At 44.4% G+C, this 12,808-nt stretch overlaps 1 protein-coding gene across 3 annotated transcripts in view; it reads left to right on the forward strand.

Annotated features, from left to right (window-relative positions):
- tiam2a (TIAM Rac1 associated GEF 2a) overlaps positions 1-12,808 on the forward strand; it is a 93,412-nt gene that overhangs the window by 78,129 nt on the left and 2,475 nt on the right. For all 3 annotated transcript variants that reach the window (XM_078941033.1, XM_023952066.2, XM_023952067.2), the window contains exons 16-26: positions 5,477-5,710; positions 6,441-6,509; positions 7,199-7,324; positions 7,414-7,522; positions 8,727-8,906; positions 9,000-9,118; positions 9,548-9,656; positions 10,215-10,273; positions 10,369-10,471; positions 10,652-10,745; positions 12,152-12,306. In XM_078941033.1, coding sequence (XP_078797159.1) covers positions 5,477-5,710; positions 6,441-6,509; positions 7,199-7,324; positions 7,414-7,522; positions 8,727-8,906; positions 9,000-9,118; positions 9,548-9,656; positions 10,215-10,273; positions 10,369-10,471; positions 10,652-10,745; positions 12,152-12,306 — 1,357 coding nt within the window. The remainder of the gene's footprint in view (positions 1-5,476; positions 5,711-6,440; positions 6,510-7,198; positions 7,325-7,413; positions 7,523-8,726; positions 8,907-8,999; positions 9,119-9,547; positions 9,657-10,214; positions 10,274-10,368; positions 10,472-10,651; positions 10,746-12,151; positions 12,307-12,808) is intronic.

The raw sequence follows: 12,808 nt of genomic DNA on the forward strand, positions 1-12,808 counted from the left end.
CCCTTCTCTTGTTTGTTTATTGTTTGGTTAGGAATCCTCCTCGGTTAAAGCGGCAAAGCCGCCGCCGCTTTGATTTGCTCGGCGTTTCATCTGCAAAGCAGACGGAGCTTGACACATAATTAGTCGTAGCAACTGAAAGGGAGATGGAGTTTAGTGTTTATCTTGACTCCTCCTCGTCTGACACCACTGAGCTGTTTTCTTTTCTGCGAGTGTTTTTGCCCGCAGCTTTGCAAAAAAAAAAAGTATTGAAATATGAACCAAGTGGCTGGCATGTTTTACTGACTTAATGAACTCCATACTATTGTGTACACGAATCAGCCACGAAAATATAACCAGAACAGAGTCAGAAACTCTAAATTACCCTTAAAAGCTGGAGCGTGTGCTAAAAAGACAATTCAATGACCTTGATGGGGTCCGTCATGATGAGGTCTGTCATTATCACACAATTTCTGATCATTTCTGCTTTTAAATGGAAACATCCTTCATCTTTTCATTTAAACCTCATTAAAAAGGTGTCATGATTATTTTGTGCGAGGCCATAGTTGGCATTCCTGCCCTGTCGCCTCCTCCAGCTCAGGGCCGCCTGTTTTTGAGTCAGCCATTCTTCTGTGTGTGTGGGTAACAAGCCAGAATCCTCTACATTGTACTGCAGCTGTTCAGAGAGAACGCACTGATGTAGCTCCTGACCTCTCCATTCAGCTGTCAGTCGCACCGACCGACCCCACGCTGGGCACCCGGAGCTGGAAGGCAGGATGTGAGATCCCTGGACGGGGGCGGCGGTAGAGACACGGGCAGGGCAGTGCTGATGCACTCGGTCGGATGGTAAAAGCTGGAAGAGGAAGACTTTACCGTCTTGATTGATATGCTAAACAAGGTGATAGCAAGCGCTTTTCCTCTGCCTACGTTCACAAAATCCAAGGATACAAGAATCAATGGCTCAGTGCCCGTCAAAGAAAGCTGTTCAAGACGGATGCTCCTGACCCAGGCCTGATGGAGACGCAAGCAGAAACCTAGAGCCGGAGAGGACGGAGGCAGAGGCTGAAGAGGAGATATACTGATCATCCAATGAAAGTACTGCTGAAGGTCCATCAGTATTGTTGTTTTTCCCCCCCAACGTTGTGTGGTAATTGTGTGGAGCTGCAATGCCAACATCTGGAGATTCCAGGCTGCGTAGAAAGGGCTGCTCTCTGGCTCGGAGGACCCAGCGGCAGGCCACCGCCGCATGGAGGCTGCTCTACAGACTGCTCCTCACCGTCACCAGGAGATTGGCAAAGGTAGCCCCCCCCCTCTTGGGTCTCTAGTTTAAATGAGCAGAGTTTCAGTTCTCTAGAAATGAAGTGGATGCAGTAATAGCTTTTTGATGTGCCGCTGAAAAAGATCTTTTATTTTCGAGCACATTTACCAAGAGCTGTTTGTACTCCATGTTTGAATGTGCAAGATTTGTGGTGAAACTCTTTTCCTGAAGAATATCCGGTCAATTTACGTGACGTGAATGTGCCACCACTGTGTGGAAATGAGGGGAGAAAAACTGCTGCCAAACGCCGCCAGAATATAAACAGGACACAGAATAGCCATTGGTTATTGCCTTTTTTTTGTGTGATCAGCATGGGCTGAGAGAAAAATGACGAAATGACTGGAGCAGACAGGAACGTGACGAGGAGCTTGACGGCTGTCAGCAGGACAGCCCCGGTTGGAGTTCACAGCCATGCTGTCGGATCCACTTGTTTATCACGGCGCTCCCAGGCTTTACTCCCCGCCTCTGCTGGCTCACGTCCTCATCCCTTAATTGGTTATTTGGGCTCGCTGTCAGGCTGCGGTGGCTGAATTGTCGTGAGGCAGTTACAACTCCTGAGTCACGGCTGTCCAGACCCCTCCCACCCACCATCTTGTCTTTTCTGCATGCACACCTCTTGTCATGCTTCAATGCAGATATCTGCCACTTAGAGCTGATAAAAAATAAATAAAATATTGAACGTGGACTCGATGTCTCCCAGCATCAAAACCAGCAAAATGACGTTTTCCCTCCAAGCTGCGGTCTCACTCCTATGTGAACATATCGCTCCTGCGTGCGACAGGAGTTAAGTCGGTATTTGAGTGGTGGAATGCATCTTCAACCAGACCCCAACAAGCAGAAATGGGGGGGCCAGCTATGGCTGTTATCAGTCTCCACAAGCTTGCTCTCTTCTGTCTGAAACTGCCACCGGACTATTTGATGAATTTGTCACTCCTCCGCCTTTCAGCTGCAGTGTTTTCCTCCAGGCAATCACTCCCTCTGTCTGTCTGTCTGTGGGCCTGATGGGAGTTTTCCCACAGCGTGTATCGGTGAATGAAGACTGACTGCCGCTCCATGCAGCACCATCATCATCAATGGCTGACTTTTAGATTACAACTATAAACAACCTTAGATGTCCGACCTAATTTCAGTGAAATTAGGGCAGTATACTTCTCTTTAGGTTGGGTTTTTATTTTTCTTACACGTATTTGCACAGCATCACTGGTAAGGCTACATCACAGAATACTTTTAGTGTAGACTATTTGTTCATCCTTCTAAATAAACTTGTATGAAAATGTTGCCCCTTTTGCATTGGAATGTACAGTGATCCCTCATTATATTCCGTTTTAACATTTACAGCCTCACTGTTATTGCCTTCAAACATCTGTTATCTTACTTTGTAGTTTTTACCTATTGCAGGTTATTTTTAGACTGTAACTCCTGTGATAAACGACGGGACGCTGTACATTCATATTTTTGTTTCACCTTCAACAGTTTTTTAAAGTTGGCTTGAGTTTTTTTTTCCAAACAATTGTATTTATTTTTCTTTTTTAACAAGAAGTACAAAGTTTCTAAAAGATAAATAACAATAATGTGATTATATTAGCATAAAAATGACACTTGAGCAGATTGTGTCCAAACGGCCCTCCTTGAATTTTAGTTGCTAACATTCAGTACTCGACGTTGTAGTAACTTTGTTTGGACACTAGAGGTCACTATTCTTAGTACATCAATATTTTTTCGTGCTATTGCAAAGAAGCCTAGGACTTAAATGTGTTAATCATTAGTTTATGTTTGCTCTAAAATTACCCTGTACCTTTAAGTGTTGAATTTCATTTTTTGGCCTCTCAAAGTTTCCATTTTGTCACAAAGTTTTATGCTTTCTGCCTCTTGCAGCACTCTTCCTGTAGCAAGTATGCTAGCAGTAGCGCTAATTGGAAAATACCTTTTTAATGCATTTATGTGTAGCAAAATCAACAATCTTAGCCTGTTAATATGGAAGATTATTCTCCCCTCACACACGGGGGATTTTATCTTTGCTGAAATGAGCCGCTTTACTGCCGTGTTGGTTTAAATGTACTTTCCCTTCACTACGCAGTCTGTTACGGGTGGAAGGCCACACTAGTACCAGACCAAAACGACTCCAACAAGCTTTCCCACTCTTCTTGGGTTCTGCGCATGCATCCGTGTCGGTGCCTGCAGTGTCTGAAAGGCAGGCGTATCGATCCGAGTCTGCCTCTGTACACTGTCCGGCGGGGAGCTGCACTTAAGTGCTTGTTCATGCAGTATTTTGAATAGCAACACACGGGGAAGCAGAGTGCTGAGCAGCTGTTTTGCTTGACGCTGTGGCTGTCCCACCACGCTGTGTTGCTGTGCAGCAGAGTGGAACCTGCTATTACTGGCAGGGCCTCTGCTGATATAAGGAACTGGACGTAACGTATGATGCTCCATCATGTCATTCACTCGGCATAAAAAAGGCCTGGCTATTAGAAAGGTATTTTTAGCACTTAAATCACAAAGGGCTGGCTTGCACACTAGTATATCCAGGCTTGCTGCTGTTGAAGTGTTTTTTTTGCCTCACCTGGGAGAGCAGAAATTATGTTGAGTTTCGGTGAAGTGGACGCGCATTTTTAGCTGCTTTAAACAGCATTAAAAGCAAACCTGGTAGCTATGTTGTTGCTGTTGTTCTCTTGGCTTCGCTTTGCAAAAAACAAACTCAGAGGTTTGTAATCCCTTTTTTCTGATGAAATGCAAACATTTTAAAGTTACCTGTCGCAAGCAAGATCATACAGGATAACATTTCTACTTAGGTAAAGTCCAAGCCAAATGAGTTCATAACTCTGCATGAGCTTTTACCTGTTCAAAAAGATTTTTATTTAAAAAAAAAAACTCAATCAAAAACCCTTTTCTTTCTTTTTTTATGAAAATTCAGACCAGTATGGGATAGGAATGCTCATGGTATTGAGTTGACGCCATTATTTGGGTTTCAGTGTCTTTGATACAAAGCCAATTAGAGAGCATATCTAACTCTGATGGCATTCAAAAAGCCACATGAGTTATTGTACAAAGAACAGAGTGGGGCAAAACTTATTTTATTCATATTCTGCAAGACACATGTCCAAATCCTTAAACGGTTGGTCTGCAACCTCTGCACCAAGACAAGGACCAAAGAGCTGTCTAAAGACACCAGGGACAAGATTGTTCCCCTGAACCAGAATGGGATGAACCAATCTACAATAAATAAACAGCTTGGTGAGAAGTAATGCATTGTTGGAGCAAATATTAGAAATGGGAAGAAATACAAGATCACTGACTATTCCCCCCCACCTGGAGCTCCATGCAGGACCTCACCTGGGGGTATACAAGCGCTCTTGAGAACAGTGAGGGAACACCTCAGAACTAGTCTGTGGACCTAGTCAGTAACAAACTATGTCATTGTGGATTCATATCCTGCAGAGCTCCAAAAGTCATCCTGCTTAAACCAGCACATGTCCAGGCTGTATAACGTTTCTCAAAAACCATCTGGATGATCGAGAGGAGGATTGGGAGAACATCGTGTGTTCAGATAAGACCAAAACGGAAATCTTTGGTATACACGCCACTTACTGTGTTTGGAGGGGGAAGAATGACGAGTTGCATCCCAAGACCACCATACCCACTGTGAAGCATGGGGGTGGAAACGTCATGTTTTAGGGGCGGCTTTTCTGATAAGAGGACAGGACGACTGAGGACAGGATGAACGGGGCCATGTATGAGGGGATTTTGGACAAAAACCATCCATCAGTGAGCACATTGATGATGAAATAGGGCTGGATTTTCCAGCAGGACAATGATTTCCATCGCCCGGGCAACAAAGGAGTGGCTCTGCTCCAAGCATGTCAAGGTCCTGGAGTGTTCAAGCCGATCCATGAACTTCAGTCCACCAGAAAATCTAAAGAGGCTGTTAAAGGTCCATGTCTCCTAGCAGCAGCCCCAAAACATCACTGCTCTTGAGAAGATCTGCATGGAAGAATGGACCAGAAATAAAAAGTTACTGCATGAAGCCTTTTAGAGGAAGTGATACTTGATTTTTAAGGGTGTTTTTTTATTGGCATCAGGAATAAACAGCCTGTTGGAAGTCAAATGTGTGCCTATAGAGCAGCATGATCTGTAACTGAATTGAGCTAATCTCCCTAAACCCCTCCTCTCTGTCGCCCCCTACAGAGCGTGGATACTGTCTGCACTCTCTATCAGTCCTTCCAAGAGGGCTCAAATTCTCGCGACGGGGCTGCAATGGATGAAAGAAAAGATCCGTCTGCGAGGCAGGGACTGGATGTAGGCTCTGGTCAAACCAGAGAGGCCGCTCTGCTCAGACCTTACCCCAAGCACATGAGCGCCACCGAAAGGCTGCGCAAAGTCATCCAGGAGCTGGTGGACACAGAGAAGTCCTACGTTAAGGTGAGACTGGGAAGCCTTTACATCTGTTAATGTTAGAAGTTAAACTGAGAAGCTGGCATAAATGTTTGATCAAAGGGACTACCTTTTCATTTAGGGAGCTGACGTTTGAAAAGAAAAATCACTTTTAATGAAAGGTGCTGGAAAGATGAGACAGTCTTGGGAGCATGTAGAGCCTGCCCTCCTCTTTTTTTACTGTCCAAGCCTATTTACCCCCCCCCCCCCCCCACACCCACCCCCACCCCCACCCCATCATTTCCACCTTCGCTCTGTAAATGCCGCCATCATCATATTCTCCAGCCTGCAACACTCGTCACAGCCGGCCTTTCCCCACTTTATTCCTCATTTCCTTCATCTAGCCCTCCTCCTCCTCTTCTTCTTCACCTGCCATTGAGGTGTAATTGAGGAAATTGTCTCGCCAAAGTCGCTTGATGCAGGCCTTTTCATCTGTATCCGCGCGCCACCGAGGCGGGGTGGCGATGGGGGGAGGGTTGGAGGAGGAGCGAGCTCATAAATCAACCTAATGAGAATATCCCCACTGAGACCAAGACAAGCTACAGCCACATTAGGGGAGCAGGTGGGGGGATAGATTCAGGGTAATGAGGTGATCGTAGTCTGGGAAGGTGGAAGATGGTTGGAGGTTACAAAGGAAGACGTCACGCGATGAAAACGGACGTTAAAGAAGGAGCAGGCAGGGAGATGACTGACCTTTCCTGTTGCTTTTCTGTTGCAGGACCTGGACTGTTTGTTTGAGATCTACCTGAAACCCCTGGAGAGGGAAACCTTCCTCACTCACGATGAGGTGGGTGATGTGCAGAGCACTGAAGCCGTCCTAAGAGTTGCTGATTCCACATGAGGTGTCAGATTCATTGACTGTTTATTGCCCATAGATGGACTCTACTGGGCTGACTTTCATTACCCATTCAGCTCTCGGGAGGACAAATTAGCATTCCCCCTACACTGACCTTCCAGCCTCCAACAGGGACGCACTAATGAAGGCTGTCTTAAGACTAAACCCACTCTAGAAGTGCTCACCTGCGCCTCCTGACTGCTGCGCTTTATTAAGAACGTGTGATCTTTTTTTTTTCTTTTCTCTTATTTTGAACTCCTTCAATAATGAACTGGGAGACCTCAAACGGGCGGCTGGGCTAAATCGAAAGGTTATCTCAGGACCTGTCCACACGTAAAATAGACGAGAACCTGCAAGCTGCCAATTGGCTTTTAATGGAAGCCTCGGTGACCCCAAGAGTGTGTTTTTACATTTACACACGCTACATTTCCAGCATGGCCCGCTCCTAAGTGCCTCTTTCAGAGACGGAGCTGTCACTGTTGGGGTTTTATCACACTCCAGGGGGGCTCGCTGACTCTTATGAAATATGAGGCTCCATTCACTTATTCTCTTTCTTCTCCTCCTCTCGCTCCTGTGTCCATTCTTCTCTCATCCGTCCCATCAATCAACCCTCCACCTCATCCGCCGTTCCACTCGTTCAGATGGAGAGTCTGTTTGGCAGCCTGCCTGAGATGCTGGACTTCCAGAGGGTCTTCCTGCAAACGCTGGAGGAGAGGATCGCCTCCTCGCCCGACTTCAGCACCCTGGAGACCCTGTCGCAGTTTAAAGTGAGACGATGGTGTTCATTATTGATCCGAGGCCTCGGTTGTGTGGCTACGACTCCACTCACTCCCTTCTTTATGTTCATACACTGCAGAAGCTGCTGTTTTCACTCGGCGGATCGTTTCTTTACTACGCCGACCACTTCAAGCTCTACAGCGGCTTCTGTGCGAACCACATCAAGGTCCAGCAGGTTCTGAAGAAAGGTAATGCGGCAAAAAAAACGGTGCCACCATCTTGCTTCCCAGCTGCATTCTTGCGCCTACGTTGCATCACTGATGCACTCGTTTCTAGATGTTTGCCGTTTCCTTCGGGAAGGAAATTAATTATGCATGAAAGTAAACGTCCCAGAGTGAGGTATGTAGATGAAAGAGGGGCGAGCGATGCCTCTCCAATTTACCCCCAGCCCTGCTCCGCCACATTAGAATTTCTGGGAGGAGCATGCCCCACATTTCCGTTTCTCGCCTACCTTCACAACATGTAGCTTTGAAATGACCGCATGCGTGTGGACGGACAGAGCTCGCACAAACCCCAATAAGTCCTACTCTTTCTTGAGGGAATGTGACAGATGCAGGAGAATCCAACATGGATTCATTCCGGGCCTCTCTGGCATCATTTGGGAACGCTGCCCAACGCAGAGAGATGTGCTCGGAGAGTGGCGGGCTAAATGCTTTAATGTGCGCCATTACCAGAAGTGTTCGGGTTTACTCTGGAAGTTCGCAGCAAGATTGATGTTTAAGAGGATTAGCCTTCAGAAGTCTCCCGATGGGGCAGAGCTACCTGAAGGACAAGAAACGTGGTCGTCAAACAACCTGCTATACAAAGAACTTTAATCACTTAAAGTGTTTTGATGATAGAAATGATCTTAAAGAAATATGATGCCGTCAGGAGGCTCTACTGCAGTCAGCCCTTTTAGGGAAATCAGAAACCGTTGCCAAAATGGCTCTTAATTAATTTTTACATATTTCTATCCTTACGTTTTACAGTTAACATACATGTTGATATAGGTAAATCTGCTCGGACTGGTAGAAAACGGCTCAGCCAATCCTCATTTCTCTTCTTTTTTTCGGCATTAACTTTGTTTATTTGTCAACTTGTTAATTGCCTGCCGATTACTCTAAGAGGTGCTAAAGCTGCTGCCTGTCTGTGGCTGGAAGTGTTATAATTAATACTCTAATGACCCCCCCTCCTTCTGGATGGATTTATAATTCTGTATCATTTACTGAACATTTCTTCTGGAGTTTCTTGCAAAGTGCGGCACTGAGATCCCCCTCTGAGGAAAACGGGGCATTTGTTGCCAGGGGAGATGCCTGCAGCACCCGGTGCTGGAGGAGGGGGGACCTCCTTTGCATTTGTCCACTGATGAACAACTTTAACATCTGATGCACACTCATTCCCTCTTTCTTAAAGCAAAGACAGACCAGGCCTTCAAAGAGTTCCTGGATGCAAGGAACCACACCAAGCAGCACTCCTCCACCCTGGAGTCGTATCTGATCAAACCCGTGCAGAGGGTGCTCAAGTACCCCCTCCTGCTGAGAGAGCTGGTATCTCTCACTGATGCAGACAGCGAGGAGCACCATCACCTCACCGGTACGCCGCACGCAAGATCACACGTTCACATGCAGGAGAAAAACCCCATTTCTGCTGTTTACATGTAAATACTTTTTTCTTTTTTCTTTGCAGAGGCTCTGAAAGCAATGGAGAAGGTGGCGAGCCACATCAATGAGATGCAGAAGATCTACGAGGATTACGGCTCTGTGTTTGATCAGCTAGTGGCAGAGCAGACCAGCCACGATAAAGAGGTGGGATCAGAAAAATTCCGTTTCTAAACCATCATCTGCCATAATTGGACATTGATTCTGGAATGAGCTGGAAAGCTCTTAGACGTGCTTGAGGCGGATTCATAAATAAAAAAAGAATCAAAATATTTATTAGTTCTTTTATTGCGCTTGAATTCAGCCCACTGTAAATAGATCTGAGTGGAGCTGTTTAGCCCATTGCCTTTCCTCCAGGGAATGAATATATTAGTGAAAATATGAAATATGTATGGAAAAAAATAAAAAGGGGAATTCTGGGTAATGGTTAAAAATGTTTCTTGTTTTTAAAACGATATGTAAAGACTAAGGAAAGATTTTTCTCTTTAAATGAGCATATCTGCCAGGATCTACTCCTATTTTTCTCATAAAAAGCTCCTATTTGTGTTCTAAAACTGCTGCTTTGTCTCTCTTCAGATCACAGAGATTTCTATGGGGGAGTTTCTGGTTCATTCCTCGGTGGTCTGGCTCAACCCTCACCCTTCACTCGGCCGCATGAGAAAAGAGCCGGAAATCACCGTGTTTGGTGAGTCTTGGGTCGCCGGTTTGCCGTGTGAAGTCCCACTCGGATCACCTTCTGATCTATTTTAAAGGCATTCCCAGTTTTGAATTAGGATTAGGATTAAAATAAAAATAAAAAACTGTCATTTTCTAGGACATAATTTCTGCTTTCGAAATTTGCCTCAGAGTTGGGGGCAGGACTGTTGGCGCGGAATAAGCCCGGCCCCACTTCTCATCACCCATCTGTTTACATGCTCTCCTGCTAGCTTACGGCCCCAAATGAACATTACCGATCCAGCAAAAACATGTTTTAAACACCAAAAACACCATTTTCCTTGGAGTGGGTCTTTCATCTGTGCCGAACACGGGGATTTTTTCGAGCAGCCAAACGGTAGCGGCACCCGGCCTGTGAATTTAAATTTACATCGCTGTAATGTTGATATATGCTTAAAGGCTTCACGCTGGCATCTAAAGTGCTTGTGTGCTACGCACTCCTTCACTCAGTGTTCCCCAAGAGGCATTCACTGTCAAAAACAAGACGCTTTATGTGTTTTTCTTTTTTTTTTTTGTTCTTGCTCACCAGTTTTTAAGAAAGCGGTGATATTGGTCTACAGGGAAACCAACAAGCTGAAGAAGAAGATGGTGAGACTCGCGCCTCATATTTCTCCTGCAGACGCTTTGTTTGGTGTGAAACATGGTTTTTAATCGCTTTTATTCCCACGTCTGTCGCCCACCAGACCAACCCCCGTTCAGCACTTTGTCACGGCGAGCCGGACCCGTTTAAGTTCTGCTGGCTCATCCCGCTTTCTGCCCTGCAGGTCCGACTGGGAAACGCTGCAGGTGAGGCTACCGCACACCCACTCCCCCTCTACACCCCCCCCCCCCCCCCCCCTTCTTCCCCATAAGCCATCCTTCTGGCATTTCAGCTCAGCTCCCAGGCTTCATATCTCGTTCTGGAACCATAAAGCGTGTTTGGACCGTGCGATTAAAAGCGCCCACTTCATTTTCTTGGTCTCCCAGGAACAGGAGCAGAGAGCAGCTGCATCTGGGAGCTGGTCCACTCCCGGTCTGAGGTGGAGGGCAGGCCGGAGACGCTCTTCCAGCTCTGCAGCAGGTCAGAGATGAAAGCACGTCCGGGCTTCATGATCATTTAGTTACGCACAATTGACTTTGATTTCCATGACAGGAACATTTAACAGTTAAAAGAGAATCTGTTCTCATTAACGTAGTAACATTTTTAACGTTTGACCGATATTCCTGTCACTTAGTTTAATTCTAATGACTGTATTATATTTCTTTTTTCTTAATTAAAAAAATAATTTAATAAATAATTGTTTAAATAAAACACATTTTAAATGATTTTAGATTAATTTAAACCAACATACATTTTGGAGCCTTGAAGTTTCAGCCGTTTTTTTTCTTTTTGTCTAAACAAAAAACATCTTTAATATAATAAAGAGTCGTTTAGACGATTTGTACATCGTTTATTTTGTCACACAATGCAAAAATTTACTGTTGTATTTTTTCAAAATAAAAGAAATTCTGTTCAAGTTGTTAGAATTATGAGATTTGTGTTGTAGTTTCTGAGCCAGGCTGGCACATGTCGCGTCTAAACAGACTGATCTCACTTCTTATTGTCTATATTTGAAAGAATTTTTTAGACCCTTTTTTAAGCTTTATATTTGCACGGTTTCGATACTTTCCTGAAGGTCTGTACACTTTCAGAAATCTTTAAAAAAAAAACAAAGGAAACGAGTTAGTCTGTTTTGAAACTTGTCTGGACTGTGTATCAATAAAATGATTGAAGATGTAATGACATTTCAGGAAATAGTACCTCTACCAGCCAACAGGAGTTTTCTTCTCTTTCAGGAAATGATTTAAATTCTTTATATTAACATGTATTTTTTATTCTTTTGAATTACATTTCTCTTTTTTTGTTTCAGTTATTTTACAATCTAATCACATCTTTTTTATTGTGACATGAAAGACATGTTACTAACAATTGTATGAATATGCTAAATAACAGAAATAACAGATTTAATAATTTTCTATTGGAGTTATTCTGAATTTTGAGAAAAAATTCGGCTGCAAAAACTGATTGGAGCCCAGATCATGACACTTCCACCACAAGTTTACTGTTCTTTTCCTTTCTTTGACATATCTCTCAAAAAACTCATATTCCTTTCACAATAAAAAAGGCCTTCCAAAAAAATAAGAGACTAATATGACCTTGTTTTTTAGTTTGTGTTTAAATCTGCTCTCATGGACCCCAACTATGTTCCATTAGGCTAGCAGTGAGGTCTAGCGTGGCGCTAGCCTTCAGTCATTCAAACCGTCCGTGACTAAACTGCTCATTCTCATTAGACGCTGTGAAATTGGGATCTCGTCTAATAAATCAAATCCATTATTTTCTTTCGACACTCAGCAGAGCGCTCGGACGGATCCTCAGCCTTTTTTTTAAACTCATCTCTGAAAGTAAATTGTAAAAACAGCGTGTGTTCATGCTTTTATTCTCCTCAGCTCGCCGGAGAGCAAGGCTGGGATCGTGAAGGTGATCCGCTCCATCCTCAGGGAGAACGTGAGGAGGAACATGAAGAGTGAGGGGCCGCTGGAGGGGCGATGCAAGGAGCGCCTGACCCCTCTGCACACCACCCTGCCCTCCTCTGCCAAGCTGGGTACGATCTGGAATTCCTACGGAGGATTTTCTCACCGCAAGAATTTAAAAACATGGATTTAGAACATGGAAGTCATTCTTTTTGTGGTCTAAACTGCTTAAAGTTCCACTCCGATCATCTTTGGAACTAATTTTAAATTTCGCAGTGATCTTTTAGCTATGCGGTTTTTAGCCAAAATCCAACAATCTTTTTCATTTTCTAGGACATAGTTGCTGTAGAGAGGCAGTAATTCATTAGAAATTTGCCTCTGGGTGGTGGGCGGGACCGCTTGACATGTACCAACCCCGACCCCTCAGGGAGCTCGTGACTCCGCCCATTGCATTTTCTACATAACAAATACATTCTTTTTCAAACAGCATTTTGTCTTCTGCTCCTGATTCACAATGATTTGAAAAGAGAAATACTTTTTTTAAGCCAAATTTTCTTTATATGTGTCTCTATCATTAGAAAAATGTCACAAGAACGTGTTAAAAACACCAAAAACACAGTTTTCTTTGCAGTT

Source organism: Oryzias latipes, chromosome 22 (assembly GCF_053564925.1).
Source record: "Oryzias latipes strain Hd-rR chromosome 22, Olatipes_Hd-rR_3.1".
Lineage (NCBI taxonomy): Eukaryota > Metazoa > Chordata > Actinopteri > Beloniformes > Adrianichthyidae > Oryzias > Oryzias latipes.